We start from the raw sequence: 22,478 nt of genomic DNA on the forward strand, positions 1-22,478 counted from the left end.
TGTGTGTGTGTGTGTGTGTGTGTGTGTGTGTGTGTGTGTGTGTGTGTGAGAGAGAGAGAGTGTGCTGGTTATGTGTGGTCTGCAGGGGAAGTGATGTAAAAAAGCTGAGGATCTCACCTCCCAGCGACACTCACCGATGAAGAGGATGGGGAAGGTGATGAAGAGGAGGAAGACATGTGGCACCACATTGAGCGCATCCAGGAAACAGCCATTATTCAGAACCCCTTTCTCCACATTATAGGCCACCGAGTTATTCTCGTTCCCGCAGAACGCCAAGGACATGGTGGAACCGGGACTCTGCTGGGAACCGGCCCGAGGAGGAGGAAGAGGAGGAGGAGGGGAGGACCAGAGACAGTGGAGAGACAGAGATTTTAAATAGAGACTCTCAGAGCATGACGTCTTTTCAAAGGGAACATTGTTGGCTTCTTCAGCAGATAATTCCCAAAGTGACCTCCATCTTGAATGCAGCTCCCAAACACCTGCTCCGATGAAAGAGAGGAGACAGAAGGAGAGATGGAAGGAGGGAGATCAGGGTCAGAGGGAGTCACAGTCCAGTGCAGCAGCAGCAGCTCTCTCTCCTTTTCTGCAGACTAAGCTGCTTTTCCGGCCATGCTGGTAAGAAACATCTGTATCCCGTCTGCCTGCAGTCTTCAGACATCCTCTAAAACTGAAGCTTCTCTTGATGCTGCAAAGCTACACTACAATGCGTTCAGCCACGCATACATACACACACAGCGGTGGCATTCTGCAGTGCACCTGCTATTCTTGTCTCTATGCAAACCAGAGCTCAAAGTCGACCTTGGAAGACGAGAGCAGAGGGGGAAGACTTTGCAGGCGAGCTGGAGGACTGAGCTACAGAGCCACTGAAGGTAGGGGGGAGCCGTGAATGATGAAGAGAGAGAGAGAGAGAGAGAGAGAGAGGAGGGAGAGGAGCAAGGAGAGGGGTACAGCTGCTGAGTGAGCAGTCTAATCGTTGTACACGAGGTACGTGTGAAGCATGCGCAAGCGCTCTAATCTAAATCCCAACACCACGTTTTAAGCGGTTACATAACTCTGCCTCTCAGTCATTTATTACTTTAGTTCACATTATATCTTCAAGAGCACTAAACAACAAAGGGCACAGCCGTGACTGAATAAATATGCCACATACAAAATAGAAACATAAAATATGAATGAATTCCTGGAACGGATGCAGAGATCTCGCTGCAGCCAATGGCAGCTGACCTGCTGAGAGGGCTCAGCAAAAAGCCACATGGGATCAGATTTTGATAATCCACTGTATCCACGGGGACAGACTAATGGCCATTTCTTACTAGTTAAAGTGATTTATGTTTCCACGCCATGGCGACATTCACATAACAACAGGAAGATACGCGTGAATGTAATGAGCAGTTTACATGAGTGTTTACACACAAAGATATGTGCTGAGGTACATTCAGGTCACCAATAAAAGATAATGTAGTTTTTGAGTTGTTATCAAAATGTGGACCTGTGCCTGCAATTCCATTAACTAGATGGAGACCCAGATTCATAAAAGCAATAATAAAATAAGAAACATTGTGTGCTCTTGATGGGGACCCACTTGAAAGAGGCTTTTAGTTTTTTGTCCCCCATTAAATGTCTGACTTAATTCTGCATTAGATGTTGTTGTCCATTAAATGTCCCTGAAAGACATACTGCTTTCATAGCTCTTGACATATAATGTAATGTGAAGCAGCATGTCTAATGCATTTTTTCCTCAAAATGATGTCTGGGGATACATTTTACTTTTCCATTACTGTGCACTGTAATTATAGTAGCATTGAAGACATTAAGCAGAGCATAAATGCATGTGGTGAACGCTTTATATTTAATCTAGAATGAAAAGGTTTTGATAGAATTGCTGCAATAGTGCCAATGAAATGATCTTCATGTTAGGAAAAATGCTAATATGTCAATTGAAATGCTGGGTTGTTGGTGTGAATGCTGCCAAATGTCTTTGCAAGCTGTTCTCGATGGAGTTTGCAAACCTGCAGACAGAACAGCCAGATTTCTCTTACTTTTATACTGAGTGAAAAGAAAAACACCAAAGTGTTATCTTTTAAGAAGCTGTTGTATGGATGCAGTTCTGATATACATTGACGGTCAATGTACATCTAAGATGAGTTCATAGCAACAGCAGCCACGTCCTGTATCTTCCTCCTGTCACGCATTAATTATCTTCTTCCTCTGAAAGACCATACTTACACCAGCGGACCGTAAACAGGTGAGCAGTACATGGGGGTTTGGATCAATTAAGTCAAAGAGAGGGGTATTTTCCCAAACAACTGTCATCTGTTAATTGAAATGGTACAGCACAGCACAGACTATATGACATGTCAGCAGGGGTTTCACCAACAAAATGAGCATTGATTCAATCTTGGAATGAATATGATGTCAGCATCGATGCTGCAACTAAAGATAACAGCTTTATCATGCACTGTGTCTGTATTATTATCTTTTTTGTTTTTTTTACAGCTGGGAAAACTGGCTGAGCTACAGTTCTGCGGTGGCCTACATCAGAGATAAGACCTCTCCATCACTAGATTGCCTGGGGAGAGTTGAAGCTTCAGTGTGTGTAGGAAGAACACGAATTAGTAGAAGAGCAGCGGCCATTCAGATACCCTCAGAAAGAAAATAAAAAGTTTATAGCTGGGGGGCTGACAGCAAAGATAAAAAACAATACATTCCTAAAATCATTACGTATCAGAACAGCCCCAAATATTAACTCTGCCATTGTTATGTGGTGACATCATATCTTTGTTACAGAACCACAGATACAGACAGATGCCAACTAAATAGAACATGTGTTATGCTCTGTGATGCTTTTATCTAAAGTGGGGGTAAAAAGTGAATGATGAACCATGCTTTGATCTATAAATCTATCTTGTAGGTCCCTCTAGCTCACTCAAAATTGAAGAATGACAGAAAACGATGGAGGGGGGTTGTCCTCCAACTCATCATTTAGAAAATGTTCTCCAGCTGTGACAATGTCTGAATCACCCTGTAACAGCCCAGCCACAAAAACCAACACGTCCAGTATTTCACACTCTCCCATATTTTGCCTCTAGCAATGAATAAATCCCACTGATGTATTATTCCCTTACAGCAGACACAGGGATTCTTCAACTACCTTTGATGACAATATGATAAGCAGGCCCGTCTGTATAATGATGTATGCAATTTCAACATGGAGGCCCCAGTGGCCTATGTGTAATTGAGAAATACTTCATGATGTCCAACAATGCAAAAACCCTTCAATGTTATATGTTGTGCATGTGCAAGAAATGCTAACAAAGCAGTGCAGCCTACTATTCAAAGTGAGAGTATCGATCAATGAGACCAGGTGACACAAGCACCAACACTTACCGGTTTATATCGTGAGATCATTGTGTCAGCGGCGTGTTTCCCCGACTCACAAAGCACTCTTCTATACCGTCACATCCGTCGCTTGGATGTGAAATAAAGAAAAGAGGTAAAAAAAAAAAATAAAAATCTCCCAAATTCCTGTCTCATATGTTCAGAGTGCGGCCGACGTCTTGCTGTCCCACTTTGTGTTTGAGCGTCCATCCACGGTTCAAGAGTGGAGGCAAATAGCTGTCCACGGTGCTGAACCCGGGTAATGAGGAGGAGGAAGAGGAGGAGCAGGAGAAGGAAGGAGGCAGATCCTCCACCCAAGGCCACCTTTGGTCTCTGTCATGAACCGTCGACTGGCGGGTTTGCAGGAACAGTTGGCCCTCAACCAAACGCACCACAGCTGTCGAAACTCGCAGCAGACAAGAGTCACGTATGTCATCATGGGAGTGGATGACTGCACGGAGAGCTTATGCAACAGTGAAGCGGGATGCTGCACAGCGATGCAACACACATACATCATTACATGGTGCCTTTCTCGGCTTTAGTGGTTTTTATTTTTGATAACCTAAACTGTACATTTATCGCAATTTACACTCATGAATTAATTTAAAATGTTAATCAAGCTTATCTAATGATTCAGCTTTATTAAAATAATATTATATTAAGAATTATAAACACGGCCTGGATTCCCTCACTCAGTGAGGGTTGATATTCAAGAAGGCACACTATTGCCCCCTATGGACATATAATTTAAAAAACGTATGGCTCCCCACGCTCGTAAATCGATGCAGAGCTGGTGAAATTAGCAGAGAAGGAGCAGGAGGTGATGAAGGAGAGCACTGTTTAACTCAGGCTCCTTGTAAATGAGTAGCATATTGTTCGACTTTTAAATCAACTCAAGATGGGAAAAATCCATATAACTTAAAACCTAAGTAACTCAGTGTGTCAGTTGTGGACATATAATCATGAGTGGGATTGAAATAGATTCTATTAGAATAGACAACACCAACCTGGTAATGTCATGTTGAAAAATGCAAAGTAGAGGGAGCAGAGAAACTGCATGCACAACAGAAAATGAATTCTCTGATCATGAGCAGTCCTTTAATTGGCTTTAAAAATGCAGATTAGAGTGCTGCTATTGATTACAGTTTGCCTGTTTTTTCTGTAGCCTTTATTGTTATTCTGATAAATGAAACACACGTCTGAAAGAAACAATCAGCATGGCCGTGCAAGGTCAATCGGCTTGACAGAGTGGAGGAAAATTACTGGAGACAACTGAATATTGACTGGATCATCCTTTATCAAATAAAGACAGTGAGGATGCTTATTAGCTGTATGGTGTCAATATCTTGATACATGAAAAAAGAGCCTTTAGTAAGGCTTAGTAAAAACAAAAGACCATCGTTAGCTCGACAGTGAATCCTGAAGGAATCATCAGCTATGAAAAGCTTCTTCGTCAGTGCGGTTTTCTTGGCAGGCTGTTGATGAGACTAGAAGAACGTTCTGCAGGTGAAGAAAGAGGAATCAACATGTAAGATAAGAATGACAGTTGCACCAAATAAATGCTGTTGAACCTGCTGTACTTTGTTAACTGGACTGCTTAGAAAGGTTTCATCAGGAAAACCTTTTCTTATACTGTGCTTGCTTCAATCACTGCACATTAAACACAACAGACCAACACACATGCAGGTGAGTTTTAGAAACCTCAAATAATCAGAGCTTAGACTAAACCAAAGTTTTCTTGTCTTTTTCGTTTTTTGGCTGATCAAACCCTGGGAACATTTTTTCTGTAGCAGAGGAGGAATCCCCCCCCCCCAGTCCTGGGGAACAACATCAATCAGAACAACTGCTGAAGGCTGGCAGGAGTCCTCAGCTGCTTTTATGAGCTGACCATGACCTGACAACGCAGGACAATACCACAGAAGCCACACATGTACACATGTGTTTATCAACAGCTCTCTGGGGCGGGATTTGGCAGATATATGGAGGGATGGGTCACTGATTGTAGTAGTTGTTGTCTATTCACTCGAATAGCATGGCTGTAACGCTGTAGAGCACATGTTTCAGCAATAAAGAAACATCGCCCTAAGGCATTCTTCAAATAGAAAACCCTCATACTGTATACACTGTATACACTCACTGTCACGCTAGCTTTTCTTTGAAATAGCCAAGCTGTGACAGCAGTACATAAATCTGACAGTTTGACAAAGATGAGGCGAAACAAATATCAAAATACTCTGCTAGTTCCTTCTGATTGACAGGGAGAGTGTCGCATGTGCTCAAGTCAAAATAGAGGGGCCAAACAAAAACAAATGCCACACCAAACATCCCCTCTGCAGTGAAGAGGAAGTATAAAGACTAAGTCGATTACCAAGTTGAGGGTGAGGTAGGAGGAGAGGGAGGGCTAGTGCTGAAGTAGGTAGCCGTGTCTGTACAGTGCTGCACTGCCTTCAAACACCTTGGTGTTCACAGTGGGACTGACTGATGCTGACTTAGGGCTGCTTACACATGCACACACACACACAAGCCACACTGTCATATACTGTAAAATACTGGGCCAGTTTCATTAGATTATGGCCTAAATGATAACAAAAATGTGCCAGATGTGCATTTGAATAATATACATATGATGCAAAAATGAATTATACACGGACTAGAACATAAATAATTATCAGGAATGCTTACACTTCATCTTCATATTGTTTCGGAGGGGAAACTGCAATCGCAACATCAATCCAGTCCTAAAGGTAAAAACAACATTTACTTTAATTTTTTTACTTGACTGAATCAACAGATTGTGAAAACAACAAGCATAAACATATATTGAGGTGGAAGTGGTTTAAGTCAAATCGATAAAACACCCTACTGTTGTAGCTACTAGGGTAAACAATAGCTTTCTTTAAAAAAAGGGAAGAATGGCATTTCATTTTCCTCTAGTCTGAGTCCTACCCCTCCACTGTTCCAGGCCCGACCCAGAGAGTTTTGTCCCTCAGTCAATGTGGCATCAATCAGGATCTTCCCATTGACAGCCATAAGTTCATCTCCAGGTGCAACGCCACCTACAAAGACACACATCAGAGATGGCTCACTGTCAAACATGATTATTCACAATAGTAACACACAGACAGTGAGTGCCAGAACCAGCTGCAGAGATAAATACAGTCCTCGTGAAGAGACGCTCACAAACTTGAATCGACTTCAGTAAACACTTAACATGTTGTCCCTCACAGTGATGCACTGTTGTAGTGGGAGTAAATGTGTCCTAAAGCTTGTATCTTAACTGTATGCACAAAGGTAGGTCAGCAAGCTGGCACATTCATAATTGAGTGTTTTCACTTAATGTAATGGGCGATTTTTGCTGTTTTTATGGATTTAAAGATAATCATTCAGTTAATATCTGAAAATAGAAAATGAACTGACCGTGCTTATCTGCAGCGCCGCCTTCATACACAGAAGATATCACCAACTTTCCCAGCGGTGAGTCTGCGCCTCCCTCCAGAGCCAGGTCAAGCTGTCCAGTCTTAAGAACAATGAACAAAAGCATCAACACCACCAGCCACGTTTTAGAATATCACACTTTAAATGTGATTAGGGAGATTTTTCTCATCAATCAAGTGAGGTATCTGAAGTGAAGGCAGAAGATGCAGTACCTTCTTGATTCTCAGCAGTCTCACATCTCGCCCGTCTATCTGCTCCGAGGAGAACTAATAACATAGAAAGGATTGAAGAGGGTAAAAGCACAAAACAAGTTAAATAATAAATAGAGGTGCCAACATAAAGAATGTCTTTGTACTCTGAATATATGTGTATGGCAATGCTCAGTAAAAAAACAAGAAATGTATAATACCCTTTGGGGGTTATTAACCATATATAACTTATGAGGAGAGAACTGCTGCTCGACAATTGTTCACTTCAGGTAAATTATTGTTCTAATCAAACAAACTGAAAATATCCCTTATTCACACAAAAGACAATTACAAAAAGTCAAATTGACTATATCTGGCTCACTAGCAAGCTACTAGAAGTTAGCTAATTTAGCATCTAGATAAAGCAGTTACGTGTAATTGTTCTATAATTTGTCTAAATTGTTGTAATGCTAGTTCTAAGGTATCTTTGGTACAACATAATTCACAATGGCTGCCATGGAAATTAAACATTTTATAAGATAATACAAAATTAGCTATAATGGTTATTTAATCCTAGCAGACACAAAAGGTTTACATTTCTAGTCAGCTGGAGCTAAGACCTGCTAAATACCACTGTCATTTTAAACTGCCAAATATCTTTTGCATGTTGTAGTGCAAACACTATGAGGCATACGATACCATGGAGTAGGGATCGAAATCTTCCTCGTATTTCTGAAATCCCTGAAAGAGAATTAAGATGTAGTTCATTAAAACGGATCGATACGTTAATAGGTGGTCAACAAACTAGACGAGAGGAAATATGAAGAAATCTCAGTAAATGTCAGCAGGTCAGATTTCCTTTGACAACCAGTTTTATATTCGAATTTTCATACCGCTCTGTTAAATGAAAACCATGATGACAAAGTGGCTTTGAAAGCCTCCCACTTTCATTCAATAATGACAAGCATAGTTAACAGGATCACGCGCACACACAGAAAATCAGCCCTAATCAGTCCCACCAAAGACATCAGCAATTTAATTTAATGGAGGGAAACGGAAACAAAGGACATCTCATTAATCCAGCCACGATCACTCAGAGACTTCCTCTCCTTGAAAAATAAACACACATTAATTTAAATCCTCATTTCCTGTTTTGACGCAACAATAAAGAATGAACCCATTTGTAAACTTTATTTGTATTTGTTGTCGCTGGAGAAGGCAGTTCAAATCAGCCCAAACAATCTAACTGATGTCGCATTTGGAATGAAAGATACAGTTAATTTAAGGACACTGATGTTCTCTGTCTCTGAGAAAAGTGGAGTTACAGGAAAAGGTAAAACAACCAACTTCCTTCCTAGTATTGCAAACTGGACCAACCAATGTAAGAAGACAGATTACAACCACATGGAGTAATTGATGTACAAGCCATTTGTTACCAGATCAAAACCAATAACAGCAGTAAGACTGTGACATGCATTCCCACACTGTATCATGTAGCTACACAACTGGACCTTAAGGCAGTGATGCAGCCTAAAGAGAGAGGACAAAATAAAAGAAGACACAAGAGATCCACGAGGAAACCTGATGTGTGAGCATGTGCAGAAGAATAGGAGCAAAAATCAATCAATGGAAGTGGTGATTGTTATGGATTACTTGTCGTTTGCCGTTTGATTTAAAAGACGAGTTGAAAGGCACCATCCGTTTCAGCATTTCCGGAGGCTGAAACACAAGAGCAGTTATCAGCTTTAGCGAACAAATGAAAACAAAACAAACATCCCTCAGTACGATGCTGGAGTTGTGTTCGCTTCGCCACACAGTGATGGCTGTGGTTGGCTGCAATCAGCATTGTGTACTATTTTATCTGCTGTAACTACATTCAACAGTGATGTCACGGCGTACCGCCACGCCACAGAGTACACTGCTACATCACAAGGTGAGAAGTTAAACTATTGGAGGGTGAGTCAACCACGCCATCTAAAAAAATATATCATAAACATGAGATGTTTTGGTCCAATTCACTCAGGTAAAAAACTAAGATAAGTATTGTGATGATGACTGAGACCGCCTACTTTATTTTATCATCGTCAACAAATCCCATGAAAAGACCAAAATCAATACTAGTCTAGAAGAATTCCCTTTCATGTCTGTGGCCGTGACCAACAGGAATCCTATGTTACTATTACAGTCCTTGGGAATATACTACGGCACAAAACATTATGTCAATACTTTCAATTCAATATATGAAATACACCACAGTGTATTGTGTTAGTAGAGTTGTGTGCTGCAGCAGTGTAGACTGCTCGAATGACCATCGTGGTAAAACATATCAGGGGAAAGTGATGATGATTTATGGCAACCCTTCAGCGCCTACTGTCAAGGTGCCTCTCAGCAAGGCATTTCACCTCCGGCTGCAGAGATGCTGCTGAACTGAGGGTAGAAGTGTGTGGTTGTGTTCTCAGGTCTATTAACGCAGGGCAGAGCGTTACTGCAAAGGGTTCCTCCAAAATAAATACAGTTTGAAAAATAAACGATATGGCCAGTTTCATTAGAGCTTTTTGAAAGAAGGGATAGATGGCTTTCCCGTGTGATCTAATAACCAATAACTAATACCTGTTTCTGTGAAACAGCTAGAGAGTCTGGAAGACTCCCCAGGACTCAAAAAAGAGGAAGTGATTAATCTCTCACCCAGATGTTGGTAAACTGTGTCAGATGTCTTAATGTTTAATGACCCTGTTGCATTGAATCAGGATGGATTTATGCAGGGGGCAAATGATTGCAGTGTGGTGTGTTTCATACCAGGACATCAGAACGGAGTGCAGGTCTGAGTGGATCTGGTCGGTGGGTTTGGGACTGTGGCAGCATGACGGGTTTAGACATGACAGGGGTCATCTGACGCCTCTGGTTGGGGGGACTAGGAGCTAGTTGCTATTGGGGAAAGACCATGATTCCATGCAACAGCCGAGTTTATGTTTGGATTTAAACAGTAAGTTATTTTACAAAAAAAAGCATCTTGTTTTGGGAGGATTTTTACAAATGTATAAAGCTCATAATATTGACTTAAATGGAAAAGGGTGTTTGCAAAACTTCAATCCGATTTTTAAACAAAGACACTCACCAAGGGGGTGCTTGAATTGGAAATACGACTGGCATGGGAGGTTTTTCTCATTACCTGAACCACAGTAAAACAAAATTAATTTCTCAGCCTCCTGGCACAGACGGAGCACTGCAGGCATATCAGTGCAACACACACCCAGACGCACTTCCATCTCTCGAGATATCAAAGCATGGCTGCGGTTTCAAAAGCATTCAATGCATAACCCATTGGATGAAATGCAAATGTCCTAACAAACGCAAGCGCACACACTTTAAAATAAATAAATCAGCTCCTCTCATGAGCAACAACATGCTACTTTCATCACTTCTGCACACCATGCAACACTCCACTCACTGGAACAATCCACACAGCTACAAGCTGACATCAATAAGTAGCTGAATCTTTGAATGCCTTTCCCTCAGTGAGAAGTAAATTATAAATCAATGACTGCGTAATTCAGTCATGCTATTACAGTGCATCGCTCTCTCTTCATGCATCAAACATCCCAACACATAAAACGCAACACGCTCATAAACCTATTCAATAAAGAGAACCGAGTCCTGCAGCTTTGAAAACGCAGTAACTTTATGTGCGGCCTTCATATTTCTTTAAAATGCTAATGCAACTTTTCATAGATGAGAAAAAAGAATCCTTGCCATCTATCAGAACAAAGCAATCCACACATCATCTGTCTCACATGAGAATCTCTAACCTTTGGACTAGAAGGGTAGGACATTTCACTGGTGTTTGACGAGTAAATGCCTCCTCTTGGCAGATAGCCACCTGTCTCCCACTCGCTCCTGTGCTCTGGAGGACTGGGAGGGTGTTGGAGGTGATGGTGATGATGCTGGCGGTAGCCGCTGTGGGTTCCCACTCGTTCTCCTGAGTGTTGTGGGGGTGGGGGCGGTGGGGGAGGAGGTGGAGGAGGAGGTGGTGGTGGAGGAGGGGGTGGCGGCGGAGGAGGCCGTGGAGCAGGCTGAGGGGAGGATGGAGGCCAAGACGACTGAGACGGAGGAGGGTAGTGGGAGGAAGGTGGGCGAGGGGGTTGGGGAGGCTGTGGTTGAGGCTGTGGTTGAGGCCTGCGCCCCTTGTTGTTCAAGGTAGACGGGGCAGAGGGAGGTTTTCTAGCGCTGGTAGGAGAAGGAGGCCGCCGCTGGGGGGATGCTCGAGACGAGGGAGGGGAGTAGTGGGGTATTGTGGGGTTCAGCTTGGGTGAGGGTGGAGGGAGAGGCAAGGGACGGGGAGGCTGGCTAGTGCTGGGCTGGGTGGGGGCCAGTCTCTTCAGAGGGCCCCTCAGGCTCTGATCCACGTCATCCAGGTTAATGTCATCCAGATCAGTGGTGGCCAGGTGGAGGCCGCCGGGGAAACGCTTCACCTTGGGCACCGAAGCAGGAGAGCGCGGCGGGGAGAGCTTAAAGTCACAGTGACATAAAAAATGACTCGTTTCACCTCATGTCAATTCTCTGACACACACATCTATCCCTCCAAAACAATGTAGAAATAAAAAAAACTGAATAAGATAATGAGATGGGATGTTTTTTTCTTTTTGTGGAATTTAAAAATTTATACTCAAAAACTTCCATTTTCACACATCTCCTGCAGTTTCCTACTGATTTCACTTCCTGGAAAATAAGCTATTTTTAGTGGTATGAGCATCATACACACACACACACACACACACACACACACACACACGCACACACACAGAAGAAAGACTTTCTGAACTGTCCTTCCCCACGTCATTTCACTCCATCACCAACTAAACATGGCAGGAAGGAGGTGCTTCAATGCTATTATCAGCAACGCTATGCTACTGTATTAGAGTTCTACTCATCTCCTTGCAACACTAACAAGAATTGGCATATAACTTTGTGTAATGTTGTATGAAACAAGAAAATATTGTTGAGGATCTCTGAGTGCAGAGAGGTTTTGACAGAGGAGGTCTCACTCTGTACCTCTGGGGATTCATTCTCCACACAGGATATCTGCTCCAACCGAGTCTGACAAAGACGCTCCACCCAGTGTTGCACTTTCTCTGACTCCTCGAGGTCTTCTCTCTCCGTCTCTGAAACCTGGTACAATGGGGCAGCATCAGACAATAGGAATTAGCCCGATACACACACATTTACATGCTGAGCTTTAAAACAGCCTTTAGAGCATCAAAACACAAACAACATGGTTGCATTTAGTTAAAACCACAACTTGACACCCTGAGAGTTAACGGTGCCATAAAGTACATCATAAATATTAAATGTTTTAATCCACATTGTCACTTTGTTCAGTATTTAAGAACAAATCCACTCCACAATTCACTTTGGTAAGCCCTTGTTTTCGTACCTCCTGCACCAGACGATTGATCTTCAGCTGCTTCTCTCGTTCATACATTTCTTCCTTCTCCTTGGCGAGTTTCAGCTCAAACTCCATCTCCTTCTTGTTCTTTCTCTGCTCCTGCAGTGTGTCCGTGTTGGACACTTTCTTCTTTTTCTTCTTCTTCTCTCCTTTCTGAGGTCGCATCAGTAAGTCAAAATAAAAAAGCAGGGGACCGACAAATCTGCCACTCCAAACCACGCAGCACGACATGCAGAAACAGCTAGCGACACCACACAGTGTTTGACGGATAAAAGCCCAACAAACAACTTTAAGTCTTATAAATGTTTCTAAAGACAACAGCTCTGATCTTGAATATGTACCAGCCACTTTGTCATGCTGACATGAGAACTATCTGTCTTTGCTTTGTAGCCACTCTTTCACCACGCTGAAGTCAGGCAGCTGACAGTACCTTGCGGAGTGACGGCAGTTTTCCCTCGTAGCGATAAAACCAGCCGAATGCTAAGGATGGAGATGGAACGCAGGTCACTCAAAAATGTGTTAAGTTACATCCAAGGTTAAAACACAGACTCAGCAAACTCCAAGCAGTGCGTCTATTAAAAAACAACAACAACAACATGACACTAAAGAACAACAACACAACACCCCAAGAGAAAAAAGAGACAAACAGATTAAGCCTGCTCCATTTAGGCACTCTGAATAACTACATGGAAAAATGCCTTCAAGTGATGCAAGAAAAGACAGCTTTCAACAGATGGACTGGTTGTGTGTCATCATTTTCAGCAGCATCTAGCAAAAAAAATGATAATGATACTAATTGAAATGATACGGAAACTTCTCCGATGGTTACATTCTGGTTGTCAAAGGAAATCTAGCACCAGGACACTAGGACAGGGACAGCTGAGGCTCCAGACTCACTTGTCTGTCCTGATCTTCCTCCTTGTCTTCCTCTCTGAAGGAGCCGGCTTCATCCGCTTAGAGGAGAGGCCATAAAAGCAACAAAGCACACAGAAGTGACAGAAAGAGACAGAGAGAGCGTGCGTAGGAAAGGAGGGAAAATGGGGTGAAATCCAGGCAAGAGCAACTTCTACAAATCGAATGGTTAAAAGAAAAGTAAATATGTAGGTTCAGGAGTAAATAGAGGATTCATGCATTTCAGGACGAAGACTCATTCAGGTGTCCTTACGAGAACTCTTGGCTTTGGTGGTTTGTGAGTCGGGTGGGGCGGGTGATGGAGTGCGAGGGCTCTTAGGACTTTTGGGCCTGTCTTTGGCTCCCCAGTCCTCCTCCCACTCTCTGCTGTGCTTCTTCTCCACAGCCTCAATCCTACGAAGGATGACAAAGCAAGTGAGAGTCGGAAGATATTTACAAAACAATACTGAATCGGCACTTTAAGGACATTAAAAACACAATATTAGTTGTATACTTGTCCATCTCCTTTTTATATCGTTCCTCTTCCTCTACGGCTTTCTGAGAGATCTCCATCTTTCTCCTGTTAAAACACATGATGGAGTTACAAAATAAAACTCTGTCCACACAACATGTGGCACAGGGCTATAAATACAGAATATATGACTTTAATCCAGCTAGTAAGAATGGCAGCCTTGCTTTATCGTCTGATATTGTTGGCAACAAAGCACTGAGAAAACTGAGCGTGTCCTCCGAATTTACAAACGCCTGTGAAGGATGTGCAAAATATTTAGTCGTATGAACATAAATCAATATAGTGATATAACAACAGAGCAACATAGGGTCCTCGGTTGGATGGAAAATCAATGTAAGTTCTGTTTACTTTCTGCGCAGAGGTCAGTTTTCTATTGGTTGATGACTTTCAGCCTCAGATTAACCACATGTTGGTATTTCCCAATCCATTTAGATCAACTGAGCTCTCCAGCTGGAGGAGGATTTATGTTAAAGCTGTTTCAAATGTCAGCAAAAGTTGTTTTAATCAGTTACTGATCTCAATTTCAGGGTAAGGATGTAGTCTTACTCTACATTTCAAGATTTGAAACTATATGCCTCCCATTCGTCACAATAGAGACACTAAAATGTCTTGGGTACAGGTACAACAAGACGGCTGTCATTTTTCTGACATGCAACAAAAACGGGGTGAGTTTCAAGAGAAAGAGTTTTGGCTGTTCACTCACTGCTTCTCTCTCTGCTGCTGCTCTTTAACAATTTTGTTGGTCTCCAGTGCCACCCTCTTCTGGTGCATCAGCTCCTGCCTATCCAGCTCCCTGCGGGCCTCCACTGCCAGACGCTCCTCATCTGTCATGAAGAGCTCTCTGCCCTGAGAGGCGACAACAGCCAGAGACAACGATCAGGGACAGATTTAGTGTAGAGCAAGCATCCCCCAACATTTTTTGGCTCTGGAGACCAGCGGGCGAGCCCAAAACAGTTTCCCTGAGCAGGGTGAGAGAAACTAAGGCACAGCCTAAGAATCATTGATTCATTGTGTGTGTGTGAACAATTTCTAATTAGTATGCAATTACTATCTATGTGCAGGAACAAAAATGTATAAAATATATACAAGAAATACTGTACTGTATACATTCCCAAATATTTACTGTTGCAGGGTTCCCTGTTTATGCAGATGAAGATAAATAAATGCATTATTCAGGCATCAATGAAAACTATGAATCAGAGAAGACTACTTGTCTCGAGGTAAAAAACCTGCCGAGTGACTTTACTGATGATAAATGTTGCTCCTGCAGACAGCCGGGCTGAGGCACAGGCAGTGTGGTAATGTCATGTCTCCAAAACAGACTTTTAAATTAATCTGTGCGGTGCAGCAATGCAAAGGGGAAAAGGCAGAAGTTTGTGTTCCCACATCCAGAACAGATAATCCCTTACCCTCTGAGAGATCAAAGTATCCCCATCTACATATTATTCTATGATTCCCAACGCAATACAAACACCAATTCTAGCCATTTTACTATGAAATTCTTTTTGATTTAACATTTCTAACTGGCAACACATTTTTTTATCATCCAGACACTTGAAAATCTGTATTGAAAATACACATATATATATATATATATATATATATATATATATATATATATATATATATATATATGTGTGTGTGTAATAAAAACACTGTTGCATAGGTGTCACTTTATCTAAGATGATCAATTTTGAAAGGGTTGAGTGTCTCATATGCAGATGTAATCATATGCACTGTATCTTAAAAGTAGTGTTTCCTGTTGTGTTTTAGGGTGAATCCAATAATACTCACAAGAGTTATGAGTTCAAAAAGACAACATAATATTGAATGCTCTTTAAATGATCATTTATTTTTGTATTAAAGGTAATGCAGTGTACTTACAGCTCCTGTCAGAACAGTAATAGTCAAACTCCTGCTGCTCTTCAGGACTCTCACAGCCTGGGAATATAATAACAGTTAGAATGTCTTTCATTTTGAAGATATATTTTATGAATTACATTAACAGTAACGGTCTCTCAAAAAGTATAAAAGACTCCTTTTACTGCAGGCTTTGTTTTCTCCATCAGCAACTTTGGGAAACAAATCTTCATGAAGGACCTTTTTTTCTCCTGCAAAACCATTGTGGCTGCTGACACGCTGTTCTCGCTGGGATCAACAGCTCATAATGAGGCAGAACAGCGTGTCACCAGCCAAATAGCCTTTCACCAGCCAAATGTGGAAATGGACAAATACTTAAATTATGCAAAATTCACCTCTTTGTGGTCTGCATTTGTGAAATCCACCCCGTTCACCTCAGCAATCTGGTCTCCAACCTACATTTTAGGATAAGACATAGATGCAGTTTGCAGCAGTAGGAATACGATTGTCACAGTTTAATAGAGGTATTCCATTTGAGCAATCACCTCAAGTCCAACTTCTGCAGAAAGGGAGCCTGGCTTGACATTACTGATGTAGATACCAGGTTTCTGGGTTGGGCCACTGGAGATGCTGATGCCCATACCCTTGGTACCCACAAGGCTGAGAAAAACCTTCTTCTCCTTGATTTCTTTGCCTCTAATGGACGCCAAGCCTGCAATGCTGCCTTGTTTCTCCTGGGGCGGTTACAGAAAGTCCATAAGCTGTCTGCCAATGTGATACAACTTTTTAAACCGATAGCAACATGAAGCAAAAACTACATATGCCTCCTACCCCAGACTCAGACACAAACTGGTCGACAAACTGCCACTTGAGTGGTTCATCTGATGAGCTGGAGGAATTCAAAAAGTAAATAAGAACAAAGCAACGTCATTCTAGTCCATTACCTCCTCATTTCACCATTCAAACAGCTGTTTTAATCAAATAAAGTACCTTTTCACTGGGATCATCCCCACATCTGCACAGATGGAAAAAATAATTACAATAGAATTAATGATGCCATCGCCATTAAACGATATTCATCAATCCTGCTGATGTTTGAGAATGAGTTTGTGTTTGACGTACGCCTGACTTTGAGTGACACAATCTTCTTCGTCTTGATGAGATTGATAACCTCCTCGTGGATACAGGAGGAGATGGAATAGCCATTGATGCGCACAATCTCATCTCCAACCTAGAAATCAAGACAGGATGGGATGCATGACACCTTCACTTTCAATACAATACATCAAACACACACAGTTACTGCTACTCCAACAACATCCCTGTCTCTGGAATATACCAATCTGATCTGTGTCATCTATTTACATTTAAATGTTTTATCCATTCACATAACTGAGCGTGGCTATCACAAGTATGTGTCAATGTCTACACAGTCATGTGCAATACATACACACATAAAGAAATGCATTATATACACACATCGGTTTTATCTATTCTGCTGTTGTTGTCCTGATTCAGTTTTATAAATTCATTTCTTTGGCTGTTTTAACCCAGATTTGAAAGCCTAACAAGGGATGGCTGCTGTAAATGAGTCTCAGCTAGATGCCTCATATACAGTTCATCTGTTGCATTGCTTCTCTGTAGGAAATGGTGATCTGTACGGTCCCTGTTAAGTAAAACAAATAAATAACAACTAACAATATACATTTTCAAGCAGTTAATAATGCATACTACTGCATACTACATGATTCCTTTGAATGTAGAATAATATTAATAAAAGTAATTATTTTCTCCCCTCACATTTCCATCATACCAGTAGTAATGTCGCCATGTTTTGCATTGACCGTGTGTCTCTCTGGGTTTAATCCAGATATTAGACAGGAGACTACCCTAACTTTGGATGTTATAATACACAATGACCCACAGTGGCCATTCAGTCTCATACGTATTAAGGCATCGATCTTAACAGGACATTCAATTTGTCTTTCATGACGGGAGTTATTTCTTTTATTTAACTAACGTCCATCTGGGTGAAACTGGACAACCGGTGACAGACATGAAAGCTCCATAAGAGTTTTAAAAACACGGTGCTTTGCCCCACCTAGTGGAGCCTGGTGTTACAGAGACACATGGCCACAGAAAATTCATTTGACTGACTCTACAGACACAACTATGGCTCCCTTGCCTAATCTTCACATTAATAAATATACTGAGTAATGGCATATTATATACAAAAATACACTGATAAAATACTAATATATATATATAAATATGCACATAACATGTAACTGAATAGTAACATACAAACAAAAGCCAAAACACACACATGTGCATACCTGAAGACCGACATTCCCAGCCTGACCGTCTTTGACCATCTGAGATATATAGAGGCCACTGCCAAACTCCAGCCCTCCTCGGACACTCAGACCCAGTCCATCCCGATGTGTCCGATCCAAACGCACCTCTTTCAGCTTCCTACACGATCAGGAGGGAGAGGACGATGTAAAACAGGATGTATGAGCCATGTTAGACTTAGAAAAGGGAGAAGGAGGATGGTTTCAGTGTGGAAACAAGGAGAATACAGAGAGCGTGGGGATGCTCAGGGATATTATGGTATATAATTGTCTTGGTAGCGTGTTTTCATTACGCAGGCACATACATTTGCGATACAGACCAGATGTACACCAGTACCAGGACATGAGTCTATGCTGTACTCACCGTGACCTCTTTGGGGTGAGCAGGTCGTACTCCACCTGGTGTTTGAGGGGGATAAGAGGTCGGATGGCATCAAACAAGGGCAAGCGCTTTGGTTCGTTGATGACCAGCTTCAGGTCCCCCACCAACACCGGCAAATCCATTGACCTGAAAGAGGAGGGGCATAAACACTACATTTTATAGTTTACATTTTATATGTTTTTTTATACACAATGACTTCTACCTTTTGTGAAGGTACAATACAGAACAATAAAGAGGTTTTAGTAGAAATACAGTATGCACTGCAGTTGTAAAAATTAGGAAAAGAAAATGTTTTGGTATATATTAAAAACAGAATTGAGATATTTTGAGGTAAAAACAATATAATGAAATCTGATACAACACTGGAAATTGCACCTCAAAATTGACCGTAGAACTTCTCTGCTCGTTTTATTCATTTGTTTATTTACATCTGATGTTTTGTTTTTTTCTGTAGATTAATTCTACACTTAAGGGACGACTATAGCCCAAGGATTCCTCCACTCAAGAACACTGCAGAGCTTTAGGTTCCCCATGGTATTGTTTCAGAGGCTTTTGTACCCTGACAAGAATGTAAGTCTGGAGGAAACATTCACCGCTTGCATTGTTTTTAGTGTGCACATAGCCACGCTTTATAATGCTGAACGGTCAGATTCAGAGATACTGACTGGGACATTGACTCTAGTTGAAAGTACAGAGTGCTTCACTGATTTAGCATTGCACTCATAATGCTAAATTATGTTTGGTCAGGTATTTTAATCTAGCCTCAAGCAGAGATGGAGAACGGGCTACAAAGGTCTGGAAAGCTCACTTTTTTTCTAACTCCACATCCCCAGAGTTTTTACTTTTTCAAACTTATACTCTTCTCACCCAACGAATGCTGACTCAAGTCACTTGTTGAGGCAATTTATCACACTTCACACAGCTCCACTCTGGAGTGCTTTATAGAACTCTTTCACATATGCAGTAGCACAGCCCCTTTAATATTTAATTTCAAACAACAGTAGAAGTCTAGGACTATATTATATAATTGGTTTGCTGATGGAAAAACATCCAATTATCTTTCTTTCACAATTCAAAGGAAGCCAAAAGGCAAATAGAACAGCAATTAAAGCAACAAAGTAAAAGCTACTGTGTAAAATCTGTCCCCCTGGCCTCCTCTTTAAATTATTAACAAGTGTCATTTCAGTCCTGCTTGGAGCATGAACATAAAAAGAGCTTTTGTGGGTAACTGGCCAGGCGTGTCGGAGCACAGTGGAAACTGATCAGAGGCGGTGGGGCCACAGAGCTCTGGCTCTGTACAAAGATTAATTGAAACCTAGACCTGTAGCCCCCCCCCCCCCCATCCTAGACCCTCTGAGACCAGGCTGTTATCAGAAAGCTTGATGGAGCACACGGTTTAAACTGGAGGTCTGTGTGCATCAGAAATGTGTGTTACAAGATAAAGAGCTTTTAAAAACTAAACACAGTTAATAGAAGTTTGGACATCATCTTTCCTGCAGCTTTCATAAAACAATTACAGCATATGAGAACAAATGTAGCCTTTTATCTATTGTTGTTTTTAGATTTGCATATGTAACATGACACAAGTATAAGGTTGTGTTTTAAAAGACACAACCTATTCAATAACCATCAACATTGTATTCATATAGGAATACAGAGGTGTGAATATACAGGTGTATGCGTGACAAGAGAGAAAACAAAAAAGTAAGAGCAACTTTCTCGCAGACTCACACACTAACACAACACTGAGAGGTGACAGATGGTACTCACTGGTGATACATGCGAAGGACATCATACAGGTAATCCTTCTCAGCTTCATTTTCAATCAGCAACTCCACCTGCAAGAAAGGAAAAACATCTGGTGTCATCCTCCTTCTCACAGCTGAATCATAGAAAATGTCAGCCCACTGACACACACTGGGCCTCTCTCCTGTGGTCCTGTCAACGCTACAGGGGGTGAGCCGCCAGTGTGTGTGTGTGTGTGTGCTTGTATGTGTGTGTGTGTGTGTGTTTGTGTGTGTGTGTGTGTGTGTGAGAGAGAGAGTCATACAAACCTGATGGCAGCTCAGCTGCAGCAGAATGGTTTTGAGGAAACGCTTCGGCCAATCACCGATACAACACATTTCACTTTTCCACCCGACTAAAAAGGTCCCAAACTACAAGCTGCAGGCTTCAAAACCCAACCTGAGTCGCTCTTTTGTCGGAGTGGTAGTTCAAACTAGGCTTTGGGGATGATGAGGCTCCTTCGACTAAAGCAGGTGTAATGGACTCTTCTCTCACTATCAAACCACTGGGAGGGAATAATGGCAGCAGAGCTGAGGAACGGCTGCAGCAGGAAGGTCAGCAGTGTCATCTTACATCTCAGATACACACAGAGATGAACATTCACACCCAACATTCACACGCATCTCATCTTGAGCAGTGTGTACTCAAAGGTAGGCTTGGTCTTAAAGAGAGAGAAAAAACACATTCAGACACTACAGCCTTTTATGTAGGGATTAAAGCATTGGTACACTCACTAAAGACCCTTTCAAACGTGACAGCAAACATCCTAAATGGAGCCTTTTTGTATTTCCTGTTGCAATGTTTGTTAATTCAGTTGATGACAGGAAGCAAACTTGGACCAAAGCTGTAGTCCTAGCAACAGAAAGGTAATAAAAAGGTCTATGACTGCACTACGTGGACCCTGCTGTGAGGGCGTGTGCGACATGGTCTTTATAACTGCCATAAACGTCTCTTGCTCAGGGCTGTTAAGCACTCAGCCACTCCTGCAGCCTGAACTGCATGCAGACTTTGGCACCATATACCAAAGAGATCGTTGGTCAGTCAGATACCCATTTTAAAAGTGCACTGTCTAGTTTAAACTTTCAGTTTCACAAAAAAACAGCTTATATAACTTTGTAGATAAATGCAGTATGAACAATAAACCCCCAGAGAACAAGACACCTGGCACTTTTAAATTAACATAACAGATAATAATGAGATTTTCCACTAATGTACAGTGAAACTACGCACACTTTCAACCAGAGAGAGAGGTACAGACACTATGATAATGCCCCACAAAGAAACAAAGCCTGATTGTCCATGCTGGTCCCTCAGCCTCTAATTAAACCCGTAAATTGTCCCATCTCTTCCGCTCAGCAGCTCATCTCTGACACGATCTACATGATATAACGCTAGGATGCCCTTTGTGAAGAGCCTGCAATATGTGACACTGCCAGCCTGTGTGCAGCACAGATGGCTGCGTGGTGATCTCATATGCTCTGGGGCTGAAAATGTCCTGAACAGATCACGTTCCTTTCCTCTGTTATTTTGTATTCATAGTTACCTTTTCAGGTTGTCATGTCCCAACACCAACCACAAAACATAGTATAATTGGTGCTCAGTTTATGGAGCCATATAGCATGGATTCAAACAACATCTATTTTATCCTGGACCAAAACCCTATGATAATGATGTCATCCTGGACAATCCATGAAAATAAGTTATTTCAGCTGAAATGAAAACACATTCGTCTATTAGCACCTCTAGTTTTGTTTATTATTTCTCTATGGGCTGTAAATTAGGGATCACTAGTAATACATTGTATTTTAACCCTGAGGTTAAACACAATTTCTAATTTGTGTTTGATTTATATAAATGCTTTGTGATTTACTCTAAAAAAGCATTCTATTGAAATACCATTTTGAATGATTTTAACTTGTTGTTTATTTCGTGCGGCTGTCTGTGTGTGCGTAACGTCCCACTGACAGAGACACCTGAGCCAGTGAGGTGACAACCAGGTGAGGAAAAGGCTTTTTAAGGGCTTACGTTAAGAGACATGTAATCAATATCGGTAGAGGACAATATGGTTGAATCTTACCTTATGCCGAAATTCCCGAGCAACTTTACGCTCCATCGCTGCGAGGCAGGAGCAACCGGAGCGACGTGAGATCCCGGTGAGGGTGAAGTTAGTCAGGAGTGGACCAGGGTCAGCGCGTCAAGCTGGTCGTTGGAAAACTAGAGCTTCCGGTTA

The 22,478-nt window shown here is 41.8% G+C and overlaps 2 protein-coding genes across 8 annotated transcripts in view; both read right to left on the bottom strand.

Moving 5' to 3' along the window:
- abcc8 (ATP-binding cassette, sub-family C (CFTR/MRP), member 8) overlaps window positions 1-4,431 on the bottom strand; it is a 50,609-nt gene extending 46,178 nt beyond the window's left edge. For 5 of the 6 annotated variants that reach the window (XM_031870943.1, XM_031870951.1, XM_031870959.1 and 2 more), the window contains exons 1-2: window positions 3,388-4,431; window positions 135-300 (exon numbers count right to left, since the gene is read on the bottom strand). In XM_031870943.1, coding sequence (XP_031726803.1) covers window positions 135-300; window positions 3,388-3,408 — 187 coding nt within the window. In that variant the 5' untranslated portion in view covers window positions 3,409-4,431. Of the gene's footprint in view, window positions 1-117; window positions 301-3,387 lie in introns of those variants that run through there. The other variant, XM_031870976.1, reaches the window with a different exon arrangement.
- An 86-nt stretch (window positions 4,432-4,517) lies between these two features.
- Window positions 4,518-22,428, bottom strand: ush1c (Usher syndrome 1C). 2 transcript variants are annotated; one of them, XM_031871005.1, is made up of 23 exons: window positions 22,326-22,428; window positions 20,234-20,301; window positions 18,446-18,589; window positions 18,064-18,202; window positions 16,850-16,958; window positions 16,718-16,742; window positions 16,559-16,616; window positions 16,273-16,461; window positions 16,123-16,182; window positions 15,752-15,808; window positions 14,571-14,713; window positions 13,850-13,915; window positions 13,610-13,749; window positions 12,875-12,924; window positions 12,433-12,597; window positions 12,051-12,167; window positions 8,655-8,720; window positions 7,701-7,742; window positions 7,026-7,079; window positions 6,796-6,895; window positions 6,325-6,434; window positions 6,061-6,116; window positions 4,518-4,878 (listed from the first exon to the last, which is right to left on the bottom strand). In XM_031871005.1, the coding sequence occupies exons 1-23, from the start codon at window positions 22,359-22,361 to the stop codon at window positions 4,866-4,868; spliced, it is 2,007 nt and encodes a 668-aa protein (XP_031726865.1). In that variant the 5' UTR covers window positions 22,362-22,428; the 3' UTR covers window positions 4,518-4,865. The 2 variants fall into 2 exon arrangements, with proteins under 2 accessions (XP_031726865.1, XP_031726856.1); XM_031870996.1 differs by lacking the exons at window positions 8,655-8,720; window positions 12,051-12,167; window positions 12,433-12,597; window positions 12,875-12,924 and adding an exon at window positions 13,342-13,397.
- Between the last annotated feature and the right edge of the window lie 50 nt (window positions 22,429-22,478).

The sequence above is a fragment of the Anarrhichthys ocellatus genome, unplaced genomic scaffold (genome assembly GCF_004355925.1).
Source record: "Anarrhichthys ocellatus isolate YVR2014 unplaced genomic scaffold, GSC_Weel_1.0 scaffold2, whole genome shotgun sequence".
Classification (NCBI taxonomy): domain Eukaryota; kingdom Metazoa; phylum Chordata; class Actinopteri; order Perciformes; family Anarhichadidae; genus Anarrhichthys; species Anarrhichthys ocellatus.

What these genes read in the sequence shown, in the direction of transcription:
- ush1c (XM_031871005.1), bottom strand. Translation starts at nt 22,361, where the DNA reads ATGGAGCGTAAAGTTGCTCGGGAATTTCGGCATAAG. An exon ending in CTGGGAATGTCGGTCTTCAG is followed by an intron (nt 16,959 to 18,063) that starts GTATGCACATGT and finishes CTTGATTTCTAG; the next exon opens with GTTGGAGATGAGATTGTGCG. An exon ending in AACTGCCGTCACTCCGCAAG is followed by an intron (nt 12,598 to 12,874) that starts GTACTGTCAGCT and finishes ATGCGACCTCAG; the next exon opens with AAAGGAGAGAAGAAGAAGAA.